Source organism: Pungitius pungitius, chromosome 7, assembly GCF_949316345.1.
Source record: "Pungitius pungitius chromosome 7, fPunPun2.1, whole genome shotgun sequence".
Classification (NCBI taxonomy): domain Eukaryota; kingdom Metazoa; phylum Chordata; class Actinopteri; order Perciformes; family Gasterosteidae; genus Pungitius; species Pungitius pungitius.
In genome coordinates, this window is record NC_084906.1 from 6,160,261 (window position 1) to 6,182,299 (window position 22,039).

General features: G+C 44.5%; 1 protein-coding gene across 2 annotated transcripts in view; it reads right to left on the reverse strand.

Moving 5' to 3' along the window:
* tns3.2 (tensin 3, tandem duplicate 2) overlaps positions 1–21,652 on the reverse strand; it is a 32,497-nt gene extending 10,845 nt beyond the window's left edge. The window contains exons 1-16 of one of the 2 annotated variants that reach the window (XM_037469405.2): positions 21,190–21,652; positions 18,623–18,797; positions 18,447–18,497; positions 18,110–18,232; positions 17,949–18,013; positions 16,396–16,479; positions 15,997–16,109; positions 15,660–15,720; positions 15,494–15,569; positions 15,055–15,184; positions 14,800–14,865; positions 13,291–13,395; positions 8,891–9,841; positions 5,807–5,937; positions 5,088–5,196; positions 4,944–5,012 (exon numbers count right to left, since the gene is read on the reverse strand). In XM_037469405.2, the coding sequence (XP_037325302.2) occupies positions 4,944–5,012; positions 5,088–5,196; positions 5,807–5,937; positions 8,891–9,841; positions 13,291–13,395; positions 14,800–14,865; positions 15,055–15,184; positions 15,494–15,569; positions 15,660–15,720; positions 15,997–16,109; positions 16,396–16,479; positions 17,949–18,013; positions 18,110–18,232; positions 18,447–18,497; positions 18,623–18,772 (2,284 nt within the window). In that variant the 5' untranslated portion in view covers positions 18,773–18,797; positions 21,190–21,652. Of the gene's footprint in view, positions 1–4,943; positions 5,013–5,087; positions 5,197–5,806; positions 5,938–8,890; positions 9,842–13,290; positions 13,396–14,799; positions 14,866–15,054; positions 15,185–15,493; positions 15,570–15,659; positions 15,721–15,996; positions 16,110–16,395; positions 16,480–17,948; positions 18,014–18,109; positions 18,233–18,446; positions 18,498–18,622; positions 18,798–21,189 lie in introns of those variants that run through there. The other variant, XM_037469406.2, reaches the window with a different exon arrangement.
* Between the last annotated feature and the right edge of the window lie 387 nt (positions 21,653–22,039).

A 22,039-nucleotide genomic window follows, 5' to 3' on the forward strand; every position in this document is an offset into this window, starting at 1 on the left:
CGTATCGGGGAGATGTAGGAAGCAATAAGCAACACTGAATCTAAAATAAAGGCTTCAGCAGGAAAGAAGGGTTACATCGGTTAACCACCAATCCATCAGGCTTCCCTGACTGCACGTTAGACACCAAAATAGCCTTTAACCAGGATGAGATCATGAGCAGTGGAACAAACCATCTCATCATGCCACCGAGTGTGTTGCTGCACATGCACTGCTGTCCACGGCCAAAAAGAAGTAAGCTTCAGGCCCAAGGAGACAATGTTTGGACGGGGGTTGTGTCTGACAGAGAGAAAAGGCATCTGACGAGAATAAATTCCACAAGCTGTCTGCAAACACGAGCGGCCCGGAGGAGAGTTGTGAAGTGTTTCTGTGCATGCCTGAAACCTCCTTAAAACTCCCAGGAGGGACAGAGATATCGCTTCATAAACAAGTGGCAGAATGAGCAGAAAAACAGGAACAACTCCGGCTGAGAGAAGAGGAAACAATCGAGAATGCAAGGATGAAGGGAAAAGGTGAAGGGAATAAACTGCGTGAGGAAAAGTGAGGCGATTCAGTCACACACACACACACACACACACGTGGATGCTCATACATACCGAGAGACGCGGTCATGATGTGACTCCCGTTATATTTTCCGGTTTCCTGTTTAAAGGTCACTCCTTCGCAATCTCTTTCTGCTGTGTGAATGAAACTCCCCCTATGACCAGAACCTCCTCCTCTCCCCGTTCCCTTGAAGGCAATCTGAGCCCGACGGCCTTTTGTTTCAGTGGCTGGATCGTTTCGCCCTCATGCCCGATTCCTTGCGTCCGCCGTCCCCCCCCCACCCCGCCCCCCAAAAAAATAAGCTCCCCGTTTGGTCCTGGCTTGTTGTGACACAGCTTCACTTCTGGGTTTGAATGGAGGGAGGGAATAGAGGGAGAGATGTTCTGCCCCCTCCCCTCCACGCATGTCTACATACCCTCCCTCCCTCTTCCTCTCACTGACCACTGAGCATTGTTCCTGCTGGGCCACTTTCCCCCAATCAGAATGGACTCCAGTGGTCAGAGGTCATATGTGGCCTTTTATGGACCAGAGAGGAGGAGGTGGTGGTGGTGGTGTTGGGGTCGGTCGGGGAAGGGGGGGGGGGGGGGGGGGTGGTCTCTATGGCCTCTCTGTCAAGGCATGCGTGTCCACTCCCACCATCTGCTCACCACAAACACAGAGACAAAGGCATGCAGACACCCACACTGGCCGCGTCTCCTGCCATGTGTCTGAGCACAGTTACTCCACGAAGCTCTTGATTGAATTGCGTTGGGTTGAGTTGCAGTGTGGTTAACCTTAGTTTAACCTCTCCTGTGTTCCAGGGAGTGAGCGCCGTCCATCAACGAGGACTTTTAGAAAGCAATAGAAAGGGATACTAACTCAGAGGAAGTTGTTGTCTAGTGTTCATCCCTGTATTCAAGACATCACTTTGACATTTTTGCTAAGCTAATTCACGTTCATGAGACTGGCTGTCCGCTGTAAAGCTGTAACTAGGAGGTGGTCAGCGCGCAGCCTCCCGTGGACACTGGAAACAGGGCGAGGCCTTTAAATCTTTTAGGATGTGCCGTCTCTCATTTATCACCGACAACAAATCCAATTATCTGAAGGAGGAGGAGACGTTTCCCCTGTCCTCTCTGCACGCTCCTCTGTACTTTCTCCTGACCTTTGACCCCTGAGGTTCAAACAGTCAAGTGTTTGTCTGAAGCAACCTTCTGCCTCCGATGAAGCCTCAGCTACAAACAGAATTCCTCCGGCTGAGAGCTTCTGCATTTATCGCTGTTTATTTTCATCCGGCCGCAAGTACACAAAGGAAATGTTGTTATGTAACAATTTAGGGCTGTGCTTTGCCTTCTCTAGGAAGTGAAAATACACAAGTACAGAGACAGCAGCAGAGATTTTGGTTTGGTCTTTTGGTTGATGGCAACTTAGCAATGGCTTGGAGCAGAAACGAAGGCTGCAGGCGTCAGCTGTCTGCTGACGGACTGAAAGATGTCGTTGATTTACAATTCCGTCTTTGGCTAAAGACTTTTGCTGCTTCTGAAGGATTTATTTCATTCCATACCATTCAAACCCAATAGATGGAGTCAGCACCACAATGCGAGGGTTTCTCAAATGACATGTGTGACACTCGACAGGTTTGAAACATTTGAGACATCTGGGACATTTCTGTCTTTTACTGATCCCTGTAAGGACCGATTGTCCAGGTCAAAAGCCGCCTAGTGGGATAACTGGGAGACTTTTGACCTCAAATGTGGTTGGGAGTCTCTCATAGTGACAAACACGCAAATAACCATCACCAAACTCTGCAGGTTCCCTCAGCTCTGCGGAGGGTTGGTTTTGGTTTTACAGCTTGTAAATTGACAGTCTTCTGTCTTCCGTCTCTCCTCAAACAGCCACAGTGATAAGTAGTATAACGCAAAGACGTGATGGCATGTGAGCAGACACTTTACACCTAGAAAAGTCATTGTTCTCGCTGTGGGCAGGCCTTGTTACAAAGTAAATGGTAAAGGTGCTGTCCTTGTACTTCGCTTCGCCAGTCTTCCAACATCCATAAATCACAGCGCAACAATCCTCATGCACCATTCATACACTGGTGCCACCTGCCCTCCAGGACTCAAACATTCACACACTCTCACAGGAGCAATTTTAGGAATCCTGCCCCAGGACACATCAACACAGACCAGCGGAGCCGGGGATCAAACCGCGACCCTCTGATTGGAGGGAAGCCCCGCTCTCCACGGAGCCACAGGCTCTGTCCTCCAGGGCGCCACGCAGCTGTAAGGGTGCTACACTTTAAGAGAGCGCAGCAGACAGACACAGTGAGAGACGACATGCGAAGCATCTAGCTGTTGAAGTGGTACTCATTTAGTTGAAATCATTCAATTTACGGGAGCATGGTTTCCAATTAATGCAAATGTTGCTTTATGCAACAAATTTAACAGATCTTTACAAGTTGATAATAAGTCAACGCTGTGTTTACTGCTCTGTCCGGTGCTCCAAGATGACAGAAGATATTGACACTGTTGCATACACTGTGTATGTTGGGAATGTATGTGCAGTATTATATATGATAGAATATGATTGTGCCCACAAGTTTTTTAACATGTGTGAAATGGTGAAAAGTGCTCAAGTACCAATCTTCTCATTAGCACATTTTTCCAACAAATGTCAACCAAATCTGTGGTGTTGTTTTGGAGCTCCATGCTGCGCACAGTACTCACTCCCCACATTACAGAATAGCCTCGGGTAAACCTGTGATCACGGTAATGACTCACATTAGGTAGGAATCATTTATATGGGGAATCTGAATTGTTTTCCAGACAATCGTCTGCCTTTAACGTGGGAAACAGGAAACTGTTGTCTGCCTCGCAAAGTGGTGGTGAGCTCCAGATACTCGGTGTCCTTTGTTTTTTCTTCTGTCCATCCAGTGGAGAAAAATAATCCAATGTGTGTTATTTACAAAAGGAGTAATAACTTTTATCAGCTCTTTCTCTATCCTGTCTGTTATGGAAAAGGTGTTTAGAACAAACAGGTGGATCTGCCCTTTAAAAGAGTGAAGTACTCTGCCTTCAATACAGAACACGTCATCGCGAATATTGTTGCTTGGTTTTCTCATCAAATAGATGGACGACTATACGTTTTAGTCACAATATGATCCCATTATTTGACGAAATCTGCGAGATTCTATATAAGATTAGGACTTGACTTGATGACATCTTAAACGCAAACACCCCTTAAATGAAGGACTTGAGCTGCTCCTTTTCAGTTTCTATTTCGGGACAAATTTAAAGAAACAAAACCAAAGCTCTGTGGACCACAATCGAGCATTTTACACCATACATTTCTTAATAATCAATGGCTCTGTGAGGGCGCAACTCTGCTTCATTTGATTATACTGGTGTAATCTACACAGTTGCCATGGTGTTAGGATTTCCTGTATGTGATAGTGTAGTGCATTATGTACTATGCAGTTAAAAATCAATCATTTTAATAGGAGACATTTACTTTCCCCTCATTACTCAATGCCACCATAAAACTATGTATTAAAGATTTCTTTTACAGACATTTGTTTTTGTTGGTTTTGGACTAATGTAAAGAAATCTGCTATTTCATGATATTTTCATGATAGCTTCATTATTTCAAGACAGGCAGTCATGTCAGGATACAAAGATGTTATGTGTTTATCCTTTAGATATTCCATCTACTTGAGCCATAGCAGAATGTGTCCACTGCAACTTAAATAGAAACTGTTCAAAAGATTGTTGTCACAGACTGAATTAGCTCAAAAATGAGACACAGCTGCTGGAAGTGTTTTCTGCCACTGCAGTACATTTCTTCTGCAACTGCGTGGTACATATCTCCTCAGGCAGGATGTAACAAGAAACAAAAGACCCTCCCCTCCACTCCCGTCCCCTCCCAGAACAGGAAGTGAGTGGACATCCTGCCTGCAGTGGTCACTTCCTCTGTTACCGCCAACTATTATTAGCGAACATCAAGTATCAGCGGTCCCGTCATGGGCCAGAGAGAGGACGTCCCAGTCCGTTTTATCAATTCCTCTACCCACTTTTTACCTCTAACCCTTAAAAAAAAAAAAAAGAACAAGCCTTCTCTCTTCCTCCAGTCAGACCCGACTTAGCACAAACAGAGCCATACCCACATATCCAGCCAATCGCAACAAAGGAAAAGCCAGGTGTGTGTGTGTGTGTGTATGTGTGCGTGTGCGTGTGTGTGTGTGTGAATACAGGACATTCCAGCCGGCCCTTGAACCCTGTCCGGCAGCAATCAGGAGCTCAAGTGTTTGGCTTTAAACTGTAGTGGTCTTGCCGGTAACACACACACACAGTATATACATCTAAAGTATATGGTCACACACATGGTCTCTCACTCTCTCTCTCTCTCTCTCTCTCTCTCTCTGAGGAGTGTACCTTGTGTCCAGCTGTGTTGTTCCCACTGCCCACCGGTCAGGAGCTGGGAAAACTCTGGAAAATGTTTCACTGGAAAAGAGAAAGCGGAAGTTTCCAAATTACAGACCCACCAACTTGAAGACTCATTCTGCCATCATCACTTACCGTAGGGTGTCGGAGGAGACACTGGGAAGCCCGGCGTAGCAGGGACGATTTCAGGGCTGTCTGTATGTCCCCGATAGTCCACGCTGTTGGTTTTGTAGAAATCCCCATACTTCAAAAAAAAAAACAGGAAAAAAAAGAAAAAGAAGTGAAAAACATGTTTTTTATGTTTTTAAGTGTAACGGGCAAACAGGGCCACACACACACGCAGACGTATCAGCAGACATCAGTCTTATGATCTGTGTGTGGCTGCAGCCTGTTTTGGTGTAAACAGTTTGGCCATTCATGGCACCCAGCCGTAAGAGTGAGAGCGAGAGCAGAACGATCTAAAGAAGACGAGGAAGGTAGCAAAGAAACATCTAGAGATGGAGATAAGTTACATGATCGTGATCTAAACACACTATCCTTTTAAAACTTCAAAGGGATGAATCTGTGTTATCGTATGTGCAGCACGTCAATTCAGAGTTTTTGAAAGTTTTGGTAGTTCAAGACATCGTGGTCACATTTTTACGTGTGTCCAAAATGATTGTTTTATTTAACAAGAGATTTCTCCGTGTTTGGTCTCCTGTGTAGAAGCCGAATTCTCCACTGTTTTCAACGCTGCTGAGCAGGCCGTGAACCTCACGAGAGCTTTTTCTCTCCCAACAGCTGTCTGCTGCAAAAGAGCACATTCGTGTCAACGTGTCCGTCAGGTGAGTGAGAACAGGGGACACTCTGTCTACCTGAGATGGTGAGAAGGGGGGACTGCGGATGGGGGAGCCTCTGAAGCTCTTAGCACCACCCGGCCTCCACTCTGGCGCGGGGACACCAGCGTAGTCCGTCACATCACTGGCCTGCGTTTGCTGCTTCCAACCTAAGATGACGAGAGCCCGACAGTCAGACAGGTTGGAATCTGAAACATAATCAGACTCAGTTTTCTATGAAATTGACCCCAAGACAACGAAACACCGCATAAAACAGCACTGCGATGGTTAGGACCAGATGGCAGTTAAAAGCGATGACGGTGATTCATGTTTGTTTGTCTGTGACAAAAGCGCCGAACGTCACTGTGGGAAGGGCCTGTCATCAGGTCAGATGCTCTGTGACCGAACGAGACCTCACTGTGACCACATGGTGGAACTTTATGCAAAAATGTCAGAAAACATCTGTTGGATGATCTGTATAGTTCTCTTTTTAGTGGAAGGATTAAATACTTTACTTTTACTTTTAGGTTGACAATCAGAATCCTACAATTGACAAAATGCTAGTTTGATGTATTCCTATCGAAATGATTCTGCACGTTGGCGGATGAATAGCAAGACAGTGAAAGTGAATTAAGTTTTACATTTTTTATGTATTTATGAATTACTATAATAAACTAAACCTTTAGATTAAGTTGAAACACTGGAATCCTGCAGCTAGCAAACAAGGGAGAGCAAAATGTTCAGCCAGCTAAATCCCAAACATCCTCTCTTCTCTTGTTAAAACCTTGTGTTTTTTTTGTCGTAGCGGCTAGTAGAGAGGCTCATCGGACCTTAGAGACCTGCTAAACAAGGTTTTGGCGAGTGTTGAACAAGATTGATGTCAGCTAGTTAACGTTGACTTGAAAGTCTTTGTGTTTATTTTTACAGTTTTATACAATATTGATAGGCAAAAAAATATATTTAATAAGCAACATAACGCTACCAGTGCAAGCAAGCTATGCCGCTATGGATCTTCTTCTTTGCTGTTGGTGAATATGGAAATTGGGAGGGAAGCATTTTTGGGAGTGTGAATGGTGTTGAAACTGCAGAAGAGGTAAAAAGCCAAAGCTGTCGCAAGGATACTTTTTGGTATTTAGAAATGAATCCCACAAGAAACACTGAGACAGACTCTCAGACTCTTTTTTTAATCAGCTAGTGCACCGAATATGTCAAAGAATCTATCAAATAAGCACCAGTAAGCACCAGATACACGCTGTAACACCAAAACCACAGTCTGACGCGTGTGTCATGACGGAGGTTGACCATCTATGGGACCGCACTCAATTGTTCACATTATCCATAAACAGCCATGTGCAGCATTGTGCGCATCGGCCAGCTTAAACCCCCGAGCTAATCCAAGTGAAACTAATCCGGTTCCTCTTCTCCACCGCAGGGCCAGCTCCTGTTCGTTTTGCTCTTATTCTTTCTTTTTTTACAGTGTTGAGTATCACTTGAAACCCGCTGTACTTTTCAGGAGGCTATTCCCTTTTGAAAAACCTCAAGATTAGAGAGAGGAGGAAGGGGGGGGGCAGACACACTGCAGAGTCAAGCGTTGTGTCAAACTTCAAAAGCATTCCTGATCACTTACAAACTCCCGCCTCAAAACTGGGCTTTGAAAAACACCCTGTTTCGAACCGCTGCAGTAACTCTACCATATTAGAGTTACTGCTCCAACCATGCCCTCGGGAAAGTCTACATCTCGCCTACGTGCTCCATTTTTCTGCCACAAGACGCTTCCATCGACCTGTCGCTGCACAATAACACACAAGGTCGGAGGTTGAACATCAGCGGGGACGTAACCCTTGCGAGGCACATGGCCGCGGGTCAGAGATTCAGGAGCTGTCAGGGATGTTCTGCACTGTCGGGAACTCCCATGAGGACCGCCGGGCCACTCGGGTCAGCTTTGATGAACCAGCTGCTCCGTATGTAAGAGCTGGGAAGCGATGACATCACCCGCAGAGCTACAACCCGTGGCGCTCAAAACGAAAACGGATCAAGGGCCGGGGTCCCTACAGAAATGTGCCTCTTCTTCTTCCTGGCTGTGCCCCAGTGGATGTGAGAAGAACTAAATCTGCCATATGTGCCAGCAGGGTGACAGGAACCAGTGACGAAGAGGCAATGTGTCAGGAAAACAGGAATGACCCCTGTGACATGTTCAGGTGAGGGGTGGGGCTTGACAATGGCGTTCCAATTTAGGACACAAGTGCTAAACCTTTGATTTGTAGACAAGTCCTTATTTTTCTGCATAGATAAACATACTTTTCTCCATTTTCTTCACACGTGATTGGCTCTATATTGAATTCAAAGAACTTAATCCTCTGTCGTTAAAGCGACAGGTCTGCAGGTGTGAATGCTAACTAGGTATGTAACCTTTTCTTCCAACTGCAAAACTACATTTCCATTTAAACTAACAAGGAATGATCGGTAAAGACATTATTGTGCTTAGATTGCAAAAGATATGTACTCAGATGTCTCCACCCTGTCATCAAACATTGTGCCCATTAACAAACACACCTTCTGAACTGCATTAAACCCAGATGTAGATTTCCACTATCAGGCTACGCTTCAGTACCTCAGTCTGGGTTATAAAGGTTTCTCTGTATGTGCAGGCAGAGATTTGTACCAACTCTTCAACATCCATACCCCGGAGGAGCTTTGAGCCAAAGGCTAATGTAGTAGTTTTCTATGCTGAGGTTTAGCAGGTATATAAAAGGTACACAAACTGAAGCTGAGGCAGATGGAAATGACAGTAGTTCTGCAGGTGTTTGGTCATGAACCAAAGGCTGGATCGTGTGTTTACCAGATTTCATGACAAACCACCCAAGAGTTGTTGACAGCTTTCACTCATTACACAAATGTCAAACTGCTGGAGGAGCTAGAGAACAAGTCAGAAGAAAATCAAAGTCAGAAGGCCTCGTCATGTGTGAACCATGACTGCCTGTGCAAAATGTCTTGGTAATACACCCAAAAGCTGTCTGGTGGACTAACCGATGAAGAGGGCCGAGCCTAGAGCCGTTCTGCTTGTCAAGACTAGGATTTGTTATTGTTTGTTTTTATGGTGTGATGCACTTCATCATTCTTTACCTGACCGATGGGTATCTCCCTTGTGGCTCAGGCCGTTGGAGTGGAGGGAGGCGGAGCGCGACACCGGTGCACAGCGGGTGGGAACGGGAACAAAGGTGGGGTCCAAATCCAAAATCAGCTGGTTCAGCTGCTCTATGGACTCGTCAACATCTGTGGTCAACGACGACAGATCCTCCTCTTGGCAGGGCGAAGCCGAAGCCGCAGGGACACACTGTGCGTTGTGCGTAACGTCTGTGCTTTGTGTGACGTTGTGCGCGCCATCCTCGCGCCCCGGCCCTCTCTGCGCCGCTTCCCTGCTGCTGTGTCCTCGGGATGGGGCGATGGGCGGCGGCCTCGCTTTTCTGACGCGGCTCAACCCCTCCTCCCCGTCGACTTGGAGGGAGTTGTCGGCGACAACGTCGACCATCTGCTGCTGCCGAACCCAGGAGTGTGTGGAGTACTCAGCGTGGGCTGATCTCTCAGTTTGAGGCAGGTTCTCAGAGGGGAGGGAGCGGATGCCGCTCGAGCTGGGCACGTCGGAAGCAGGAGGGGCTACGCCATCCACGTCGTCCTCATCATCTAGGATGTCAGTTTCCCTCTCGCTGGACGAGGCCTCTCCGTTGACGGCGTGTGTCAGCTCCGATTCCCCTCCAGTCTTCTCCGCCTGCCACCCGCAGGAAGCAGCAGGGTCAGTCATGACCTCCGGGAGAGGCTGGGCAATCTCAAAGTCCAACCCGGAGAGCAGCTTCCCAGCCTGGGTAAACTTGTCCTGCCCCGCCCCTCTGCTCTGTCCGACCCAGGTCCGCCCCTGAGAGGCAACAGACAGGCCGGAGTCACTGCTGGCCGATGGAGCTCGGTCACTGCAGACGGGGCTGCTGGTGGCCAGGCGGAACGAAGCTACTTCCTCGCTACTCGTCTTCCTCACTTTGCCAAACCAACTGCCATTCCCAGGGCCCGGGGTGTGAGGTGGAGCTGTGGAGACAACAATTCAGAGGTTCATGTGTTGACAGAAGAGAAAAGGTGAGCTCTACAAGCAAGGGTGTCGCTTCGATGTCAGAAGTGAGGAGGACATGATGAGATCAGGGAGTCTTCACCTGCAAAAATAGCCCAGTCGATGCCATTTCCTATTTAATGGTGCAGGATTTGTAGTTGTGTCCGTTTATGCCTCATCTCTTACAGATATTTAATACTAGCAACCAATTAGTCTTATAATCATTTTCACATGGAACGTCAATTGGGGCTCCAAATAGTTTACTTACTTAGTTAATTTTATTATAATGTATCTCTTTGATTAACCAGTTAATTGTGTGGTAAACAAAATGGAAAAAAACACACCAAAAAATTAATTTAATCTAGAAAAATATATATAAAAAAGAAAAGCATACATACAGTATATATGTGCAATTACTGTATATGATTCACTGTGACACAAACAGACCACCTGTTAGACCTCAGCCATCACTCCAGACACACTCCCTGTCGATAACACAGAAGCCCTTTGTGCATGCTGCCGGATGCGTGCGTACTAAGTTGTGTAAGTGAGTGTGTGTGTGTCACGCAAAGCACCAGTTCGTCATAGACGTGTACCTGAGGCCAGATGGAGCAGATTGTACACACAAACACAAACACACACACACACACACATTGTCTTTTCCGGTGTATTTTACAGCAAGTTGGGAATTTATTGAAGCTAGGAGAATCATTCAATTAATCAATTAAATAATATTAATAATAAAGTTAAATTAATCCAATTAACAATCCTCATCCTATAAGTTTTTATTTCATGCAGAAATGCCTAGCATTCCCTTCTACTTGCTTTAAAATGCAAAATATTTGCTGTTTTTTTAAATAAAAGATGATAGAGGTACAACTAAATACATTTAGCTTATAAAGCCAATGTAGTAGACTCGTGTTAGATCCAAACGTGCAGATCCTTTCTCGACAAAGCTCGTCATCTTCAAATGAGACTGCATCGTACGGTGGCTGTAACAAAACATCCAGTGCATACCAGAGCTGTATGCGCATAGCCTCTTAAGACCAGAGACAATAAATCTCAAATACCACACATGGTAAAACCCTCACAGCTGCTCTGGGAGATTTCTCACACACAGATGCACAGAATAGTGCATTCACACACTTGTAAACACTTTGCGTAGCTCTCACCATGCTTCAGTAGAAAATGTTCAAAATAGGATTTTAAAAAAGGCGCTCACTTACTCACCAGCAGTCTGCCAGTGAACTTTCACTGTTCCCACTGTGGACTAGAAACAGGATGGAAATGCTTTCCCAAAGCTCCCTTCGGAGTCAGAGAAAGAGGAAAAGAGAAACAGATGACAAGCTGAAAGAGAGGGCAAGGACAAGGACAGAATGAGGATGAGGAGACAGACAGAGAGAGAAAAGGAGGCTGAAACAGATTCAGACCAGCTTAGTTGAAGTTGCTCCTCGGCTGTCGTCCTCTCAGGCTGCTACAGGAAGACCAGAAAGAACATTCTTTCTCTTAAGGTGCTAACAGCCCCCCCCCCCCCCCCTCTCTCTTTTCCCTCTCTCGTGTCCTTACTTCCTCGGCTGCTCCGTCCCTACACTTCAAATCCCCGCCTTCACAGTGACTACAGAACTACCCTTGCTTTGCCTCATCCCTCCTCCCCCCCCCCCCCCCCCTGCATCCTGCCCCGGCTGAAACAGGTAGGCAATGCTGTGCAGAGAGTGCGCGCTCATGCATTTTCTTGTCCAATGGGGAAAGCGGTAGAAGACAACTGTAGGGTGGATCATTCACCAGGCTGCCCACAGGTGGAGGAGTTGTGTGCAACGCACACAATGCACTTTCAAGAACGGAAACACAAAGCACAAGGACCTTGAGCTGGCCAAATATGGAGAGGGAAATGTAAACATGGAGGCGGGCTCTGCACAGACGGGTGTGCAGAAGGGGGAAGGGGACAGATTGGACAAATTGCAACCTGCAACTTGAACATGAGAGCCACACGCTTCAGTTGAAAGAATGAAGACCAGATAAAGGGGAAGAAGAAGATAAGGGGAGTCAAAGAGGATGGGGAGATACAAGTAGTGGAGGAGAGGGCTCTGGGTGGGCTGTGAGGGCAAAGTAGAGCCACCGGGGGGGGGGGGGGGGGGGTTGAAAACAACATTCTTGCGACTGGCTAACTAGCTGTCACCCTCATTGCGCTCACGTGCATGCGTGTGTGTTGGTGGTCAAAGGTAATGGCCAAGAGCCAGTGCAAATGTGCGTTAACGTGCCACTTTTCTGCATTTCTCCCCCCAGTGATGGGTCCATCGAAATTACATGGCTTGGCATAAAACAGCTGGAACTCAAAACCTCAACGGACGCTTTAAGTGATTGTTTCAGCTGTCTGGATTTGTGTTTTTCTGTGTGTGAACAGTTATTCCAGCTGAATGGAGACTGTTTGGCAAACAGCCGCCTCCAAACTCAAGGGTCTGGTCCGGTGTAGATGATAATCTTTACGCCCATTTCCAAAAACAGTCATCGCGACCACAGCGGTAGTAGTAGACTGTCGTTCTGATGACTAGACAATTACCCGCAGCACCGACCACAGCCAAGCGGAGTCTAAACAGCCATCCGAGATTGGATCTGCAACCACCGAGGGATACGACTTCTGGAGAGCAGCCAGAGATAGATTAACTGATTTATTTTGGGGGGGGGGGGGGGGGGACTCCACACCAGGCTGGAAAAAACACTTAAGTTTGACAAATCAACGTTTTAAGTTGTGAAGACTAACATGTTACCATGCAGCTTTTTTCTTTCACATGCGGCTGGGGGGCGTTTAAATGCATGGTCCACTATTCCATCCGCTTTAAGCTCCACTTTGGTCCCCACCTAACCGCCAGATGGTTTGATAGACCGGACCATCTCCGAATCCGTCATTGGGAACTGTTCGGGAGGCAGGTGATTGTAGCTGTAGTAGTAGTAGTAGTTTGTTCTTTGCTCTCCGTTCAGTGGAGAAATGCTCACCATTTCTGATATAAATAATGATAGTGTGACATCTACACTGACCTCCTCAGAAAACGCCATTGTTGTTTTAAAAATATAACAAATGAAGGAGAAGAATTTAATTCACGTTACTCTTTCTGGCTGCAGAAGGCGACACAAACAGAACAGAGCATTGATTATCTAGAGAACCGGATATGTTGGACAGGAATTGATGGAGGCCAAATCCTTTATAAGTCAAAACATAGATTTTCATTCTCATCTCCCTAAGAATGCTATGGAAACTGAATAAAGGTCACCATTACAAGAGCAGAGCCAACCCATCCATCCATCTCCCATAATGTGCTATGTCTTCAAATATAGTGCTTTGATGTTGAATCCTCTCTAATAATTAAGCCAACGAAGCAACGGGAATCGAGAGCTGGAAGAGAAAGTCGAGGAAAAAGATTACAATGCGCCTCACCTGTCTCAAGAGGAGACGTGTGTAGATATGAATCTCGTCTGACCAAAGGGTCCAAGGTGTCATAGTCCACGGTCACACAGCGTCCGTTGCTCCACAGCTCTCTGCCTGTCCGTGGAAATGACAAACAGACCAGCGGACGAAGAGGCAGTCCTGGTCAGGAGTCAGTTAAACAACAGCAGCTCACACGCGCACACACACACACGCACACACACACGCACACACACACACACGCACACACATACACACACACTAACACCAGTTCTCTTTCAAGTTTTGGGAAATAGTGTGAGCTTACAGCATTTTGGTTGGTTAGTTCTGTCACTCTGTGTCTTGCCTGTGTTTGTGTGTCCTTTTTCTCCCCCGCCTCTGTGTTTTAGCATGTACAGTATCTCCACTCAGAATTCCTGTCAGATGTGTGTGTGTGTGTGTGTGTGTGTGTGTGTGTGTGTGTGTGTGTGTGTGTGTGTGTGTGTGTGTGTGTGTGTGTGTGTGTGTGTGTGTGTGTGTGTGTGTGTGTGTGTGTGTGTGTGTGTGATAACTCCTCATATTGCTTCCTGTTGAGAGGCGAGGCGTGTGGTTGTAAGCGCCTGGTGGCAGTTTGGCTGTGACGCCCTCCTCCCAGGGTCCAACACTGCCCCCACCTGGGTGAGACTTTGTTGAAACTCGATAGTGGTGTTATTCATTCATGAGTAGTGAGTGAGTGAGTCATTCGTGTCTCTTCTGCTTGAATAAGGAGAAAGAGGGGAAGGGTGCAACCTTTGTTCATCTGCAGCACAAGCAGCCCAAACAATGTGTCTCCAGAGTCAGAAAACATGACTGATGACTTTCCCCTCATAAAATACTGGATAACTGTTCTTTTTTGGGACTCAAGAGTTATATACACATCATTGCTGTGTTGGATTGGTGCTTGTTGTGTTTGTTTTAACGAGCCAAAAGCCAAAGTGGTTGAGAACCAAACAGTTTCTGTTTTAACTTTTCATCTCTCATTGGGTGCCGTGAAAGTGTTAAAGTTTCAGTTCACTTAAATTTTAAAAAGACACATGTGTTGCCTTATCCATAAGTAGAAAAATGTACTAATTCAGGGTAAAAGCAGAAGTGTTTCTTGACCTGGGCTGGATCCATGCAGAATAGAAAGTACCAAATTAGAATAGATCCAATAACTTTAATAGCTACTGACGTCCCTTGTCCTTTGTAAATAACACACATATCTTTTGTTTATCGGGACTTTAGACCCCGTTTCTGACCCCCGTTAAAATATCAGAACTATGGATTTCAATTTGGTTCCTAATGGCTTCCCTGACCTTTACTCCAGCGCCGCCTTGAGGTTTTAATCCAATACTTGACTAAATACGTGTAACACCAATTCTCATCAGCCTCAGCTGTCCTTCAGGTATCATTGTAATAAGTTGTAATTAGACGCTAAGCTAAGATAGTACAGATGGTACCGGTTCGTACTTTGTCGTATTCGCCGGGGCCTTTAGTTTACTACAAGCTTCAGAAGAAATGTACCTGTAATCTTTTCAGGGCTATCAGAAAGCAACAGCTCCACTTTTCCATCTTCTGGGAACCGGGCATCTGGAATAATAGCAAATCGGACAGCTGGAAAGTTAACTTTGCACACTGGAGATAGTTCCAGCTGATAGGGGGTCCAAGGTTAATTGTTTACATTGGAGGAAGACTGAATCATTTACCAGTTACTGATTGAGATGGATATTGTCTGATAGTGCCTGAAACACCAGTTAGCAATGTGCAGGTTATAAATACCTTCATTGGCACAGTCCAGGTCGGCCTTGCAGAAAGTGAGGTTGTTTCCTACTACAAGACCCGTATGAAACTGGAGACGGAAGACGACCTGACGGCTGGCTGACTGGCTGTTTTTATCATAACAAACCACCTAAAATCAGACAGAAGATGACACACGTCTTGTATGTGCTGTTCTCATCCCATTCACTGGGATTAATGCTTTTCTAGAGGGATTATATCAATTCAACCATATATGGACAGTAGCATCAATCAGATGCTAAAACATGAAGTGCCACCCGAAAGATACATACACAGGAACATAATGTAAGTAGGAAAATAGGGTTTGTGCAAAGTTAGCTTCAAATGGTTCCTTATAATAAATCATGTATTATTTGTGCCCTACACTGCAGTAGAAATCAATACCATAACCCTAAATGATTAAACAAACGCTCACGCTCACCATGATGTCCCCTTTGAGCAGCTGAGCTGGCTGCAGCACAAAGTAGAGGCGGTCCGTCTGGGCTGCATTGACATGGCTGAGGTACATACAAACATTGCATCATTCTATTCTGAATAACATCCTGCCATGAAAAGAGATTACAATGTGACTTGAGGTGGCTTCTTACTAGACTGCTGACGTGCAAATAGCTTGTAGACTCTGGTAGACTCTCAGGAAGAGACAACATGCTGGGAAAAGGAAGACTTTCATCATAAAACGGTATTTGTTTGCAAAAGAAATGTACAGCATTGTTAAGGAAGCATAAAGCAGAGATGTTGACTTAAGGCGTGAGACTTTGACTTGATTTAGACAACTTTTTGGACGTTACATCTTTTGAATCATAAACGGGGTTTTTTCTTATTCCTCATTAAGATGAAAAGAAGTGTACTTTGTGCTTTTGCAACGACTAGAGGCCACTATTTATCGACTTTGCCTCTTCTTAATAATATCAAACCTCCGCTTACCTCCGTCTGGTCTTATCTTAGGGAGACGGTGAAGAACAACACACAGGAGGAAAGACGGTGAGGGAGACATCCTGAGTCCACCCTTACACATGCTTCCCAGCATCCACACATACCTAGAGAGCACAGAGAGACGCATTCACGCTGTTAACCCAACGCAGGTATCAAAAATCACTTTGTGACTGGACTCTAGTGTGGTTGTGATGTTCCCTGAGCCAGTCTCCTTGCTGCTGCTTTGTTTCGACCAACTATTTCAAACGAGGATAAATCAACTGATTAAAGACCTTGCAGGTCAACAGTCACTGCAGATTCCTCGGCGTACACCAAAGATACGAGACTAGGACTAGAAGCACGGCTCACCTTTGACCTGCAGCGGTCCTGCTCAACGGAGCCTGTTCTTACCGTTTTTGCGAGGGGGTCATCAGAGCTGACAGTTTGTCGTTGTAGAACCTCCTCATGGCAAAATGGTCGAGAGAAAGTTCTGCACTGAGAGAGAGGCATATATTCAGACGGCGATGCATTTGACACTCCTCAGAAAGCACATGAAATCATATCTAACCAAGCAGATATCGGATTTTTATTTGCCCCGGACTTGAGATATCCGTTGCTGAGGTTTCTGCCACGCAGCAAAAAAAACCCCACAAAGATGAAGATCATGTGAGGTGATCGAAAAGCTTTAGAACAAACTAAACTGACCTCAAACCACAAAAGCATCTTTGATTCGCAGCGACAAAATATATCAGCTAGAATCAGAGAGTCCGAGGTTTTGTGCGTGTTATGCAGGCAGCAGCTTCTTTAGCCATGAACGAATGTCCTGAGAGGATCCACAGGTCTTGTCGGCTCACTTCTGAAGGCCTCCACACACACACACCCAAGGTTTTATAGCGTTTTTACACACATGCAGTAGTACTCTCCAAGACCCGTAAACTTACTTTAATCATGCTTACAATTGGCGATAATTCCCTTTTGGGGAGTTAAAATATTTATTTTCAAAAAAATATTATTTAAAAAAATACTATCCCGAATAACAATAGGGGAAAAGTATGATGCTTTGACATTTTAAAGTGTAAACTACAAGACACCAAGAGTACAAGATGTCATTGATTATGATTAATGCTGGAAGCAGAATCCCAGAATTGACCAAAAAGAACTGTTGGACTTGATTTTGTAACTTTTAAAGCCATGTAGATTCACAAACCTTTGCATACCTGCACTCACTCACAAAAGCACACAGAGAGACAATGGTCACAATCAGATATTTCTCAGTGACTGAGTCAGCCATGAACAGTAAGGCAAGCACAACAGTGCAGAAATGAACTCAAACCTGTCCCTTCATCCCATTAATACATATGTAACATCAGGATGTTACTAACTTCTTAATATCTCCAATTGAAACAATGAAATAGAAAATATGCTGCCACATTACATACAAAGGCTGTAAATGTTTTCCAATAATATTCAAATTGGGTTGTGTCTTTTGGACTCTGCCATGCAGGTAAATGAAGATTAAATAAATGAACTAGTGTCCAACGCCAACAGGATCCCTGCCCGAAAATCAAATAACAGTCTAGTTGTAAGTCCATCAATCATCCGGTCGACTCCTGCCCTTTGGCTGTAGGAGACATTAAGCAGCCTCTGTTCCCTCATTCTGCAGCCCTCTTTGATCTGCAAATGCTGTAGGTCCAACAATAAACTATTAACAAACCAGCATTTACAATTGAAACACATTGGAAATGATTCCGCTGCTCTCCAGCCAGCCAGCAAACAGTGGCAATCATCATCTCCGGTGGGCACCAGTGCTGCTCCATGTATGAACTACATGTCTAGCGTATGCATGGTTGTACATTGTCATTATTGACACCACTTTCCATTGGTTTTCTAAAAATTATTTAACTTTTTAATAAAAGTTCAATTTGCCAGTCCATTCCAACGCATTCACACGGCATCAGTGTTACCTGGCTGACATGTTGCAGATGTGGATGTAAGAAGCCACCAGAACGCCCAGACGGCCTTTACACCCCTGTGGAGGGAAATCAGAATAAATAAACGTTTTCACATTTAGAGTGATTGATTTGAAGAACATGTCGGCGTGTGCAGAGGAACCAGCGACGTTTACCCTGCAGTGTAGCACCAGGACGTGCTTCGGGTGTGTTTGCAGCCAGTCCCTCATCGTCATGCACGCGCTAAAGATCTGGTCCAGGTCAGGGGCCAGGAGGTCCACCCAACCTGTGTCCAAAACCTCACAGACACACCACACACACACACACACACACACACACACACATTTACATTTTTCATTTAGCTGACGTCTTCAATCAAAGTCTACGGAACCAGAACAACATGAATCAAGAGAGCCAAACTACAGAGTGCTATAAGTAAGTGCCATCACAAGCGCTAATAAAGTACTTCAACATGTTACCGCTGAAATCGGAACTTGGAAGTGTCATCATTACCTTGTGGTTCATGTGTGTGAGAGTTTGGTTTTTCTGTGAGAGGTTGATGAGCTGTAGGAGAAAGGACACTTTATTTTCATGATTATGAAACTGGACAAAGGTTAAATCATAAAAGGGGTTTGGTGATTCTCCTCTATTCTGAGCTTTTATTTCTAGCTCCGTGTGTTTGGGCTCACCATGTAGTGATGTCCATGCTTGGACCGCAACATGAGAATGATCTCCTGCAGGTTCTGCAGGTAGATCTTCTCTGGACATCCAGGGGAGCAGAATATGGTGATGATGCGTTCGGTGATGTAAGTCAGGTCGATTCTCTGCTGTTCCTCCATGACTGATCTCGGTCATGTGGGCCGCCTACAAAGAATGACATGCAGAGTTTGTAAGAATGAAAGTCATGGACATGTCTGGGGAAGTGCAAATTCTCTCTTCAGATCATCAGATGTTTGCAGGGTATTTTTCAGAGGTTTTTGTCAAATGAGCGAGATTTCCAAGTAGGGGGAAATGTTTTTTCCGTCCACAGATACTTTCTGTGAGTTCACAGCCGTTCAGCCTTAATAACCCGAAAATCCCTATAAGGGATGTGATTCTGAAACAGTGGGGTCAGGGCTTAAAAAACGAGGAACTAAACAAAAGGCTGATCTTCTTCTTTAAGGCTTGTGACCGGATCAGAGGCAGTGATGAGTCACAGAAGAAACAGCAGATAATCTCATTAATCATCGTCATCACCTAAAGCCACAAACTCTGATAAGGTCAAAAAAACTAATCTTTTACAATGGTTTATATTTTTACAATTACTGAATTTGTGGTTCATCAATTCACTTTTATGACAGTTCTGCGTGTTTACTCGTGACAGGGTTATTATCTGCGATTTGGTTGAAGGAGCTGTAAAGAGTTCTAAGTCCTTAAAACTGATCAGTTGATCAAAGGCAGTGCTACTGACACTGTTACGCTGTTGGGGCAAAACGCTGAATTTTACTTATCGTTACTCATCTATTAAGGGGACGGAATAGGGAAGAAACAGTTTTTAGCTGTGGCTAACCCTGCCTTCACTCGGACCGTGTGACCACAGCACCGTAAACAATGAGGCAAGCGTTTTCACCAGAGCAGAGTACAACAACACTAATGATTGGGTTCAATTGTCTCACTCTACTGTTTTTCTTTAATATGAGCAAATGTCTAAAACTCAACTTCACATCATATAATAATATTCCTCAATGATCAATATATAAAAGTTACTCTTAAAGGCCTACGGATCTTTTGATGTGTATTAGGTGTCTTCATTTTAGATGCATGTGTATGTGTGTCTGTTTACTACAATACCTACATATAAATTTAATTAAGTTGTTTTTATTTTTTTTAACTAAGCTGACAACCAACGTTCTCAGAATGAGGCATACAGCAGAAATGTACTTATTGGAGATAAACCTCTGCTCACTGGGTGAGTACCTTGTACAAGTGCTTAAAGGTAGCCCTGTTTCATATCCCCAATTTCCTTTTTAAGTTACAAACGCAGACGCAGCTACGTCAACAAAACATAAATACAATAGTCTACTCTTTGGAAAATATTCTGACAGTGTAAGAAGTGTTCTTGCTGAAATAGTTAACAGGGTTGGGAAAACAATCTTAATGAGTGACTACCCTCCAATTATCTATTTCAGCTCTGTTTTCTGAACGTTTTTAGATCTGCTCTAATCTAAATTTGTCAGCGCTCTGCCTGAGGAACCAAAAACAAACGGAAGTGAGTGACCCAACCACACGTACACACATGCAAACACACACGTTGCCATGGGGAGAGCTGCTCAGCAATGTCCTTGAGCCTGGACTAATTATAGTCTCTATTTCCCATTTTTAAAGAAAGGCATTCTGTAAAATGCCCTTTTGATTGGAAATAAACACCCTTAGCCTTCTTAACTACAGGAACAATAGAGGCACCATAGTGTCTGTAATCCAACTAATTGATTCTTTGAAAATTGTTTGTGCAAAATACAAGATGAGAAATTTACAGCAACACCTCACTGCAACCAGCAATTGTTTTTTTATAATCCGCTAGTTTCATCTGAAATAAGATCCGCTTTTATTCTGTTTTTCCCCCTCCCTTTTAAAGCTTTTTTTAGAGCACAAGACTAATCCACCTTTAGTACATCTGATCCTCACTGAGATGTTTTAGTTTGTTCATTAATTCATAGATAAATCCACCAACCACGGGAGGTCATTTAATTTGATTGTACTTGTTTCAAGGATATCTCAGTCAATTAGCAGGCTACTACACAGATTAGTATCAGATCCATGTCACCTGATTCAAGGCAAGTTCATTTGCATTAGTAATAAATGGGATTATTACATCCCCAACGGCATGGTTTTTCACTTGACCTTAAAAAAAGTAGACTTTGAAGACTTATTGCAAGATCAAATGGCCTCTTAAAATGGACCGAATCTCAGTGGAAACCCGTCTCCTGAGGCTCAGTGTCTTAATGTGTCAGTAGGTTAATCTCCGCCACTCAGTGAATCTAGGCACTTTTCTACCATTAATCCCCTGGAGATTTACCACCCATCACGTGTCCCTTTGTTTACTGAAAGTGGTGGTGTAGAATATAATTCTAAAAGAGAGGCGACGAGTCCAGTTTGTCCAACAAAGTATAAACATTGAAGGAGCCGTACTGAAAAAGTAGGAAGCTTCATGGGAGCTGAGTAACATAGCTGTAGATTACTCCCAATACACATTTTAGACAAGATAAGGTTGTCTTACCTTTGCTGAAGTTGCAACAAACAGGACAATCACAGCAAATGTGTCACCCGATGAGTGAAAGTCTGACTGCGATAGAAAACGAGGTGGAGACTCAACGGGGGAGGGAGGAAGAGAAAGAGAGCAAGAGAGAGTGAGCACGATAAACTCTACAGTCACAGTGCAGCTTGCACTTTGCCCTCTGTTGGACTCTAAAGTAGACAGCATTGGTGTGCATGGGAAATCAACCAAGACTAAGGCGTCATAGCGTGTGTGCTACCTCTACCCTACTATAAATAATGAGCCTACGTGACTGAATACACTCCGGGGACGAATAGAAATAGAAAGATTTGACAAACTCTTGTATTTTAAGAACCAACCCGTCCCATGTATTCTAAGGGAGAGAAACTATTTTGAGTAATACCACGGATTTATTTTATCAGTGTGCTACTTTACACCTCTATTTCCCTGCATGATAAATAAAAAAAAAGATAGAAGGCTTTGTTTGGGATTAAACAACAGAATAAAATGGTTTAAATTAGCTTTGCCATGACATTAAATTGCAACTTAAATTGTTCATCTGCACAATAATACTTTTACTTTTGATATCATTTATGCAAATTGTAGTGTTAAATTACATATAAGAACAATATGTACACATCCTAAATGCAGGACTTGTCGGTCACTTGACTTGTTTCCCTTTTTTTTGTTCAAACAATGGATCTGAATACTTCGACAAACATTGAATTATAACGAGTAAAATAATGTGTTTCTAAAGAATTACTAGTCCCATGAATATACGGCCTTTGTCCCACTAGGTGGTACTAAAAGACGAGCTACAAGTCTTCTGTGTTTTCCTATTCACAAGAGTTCA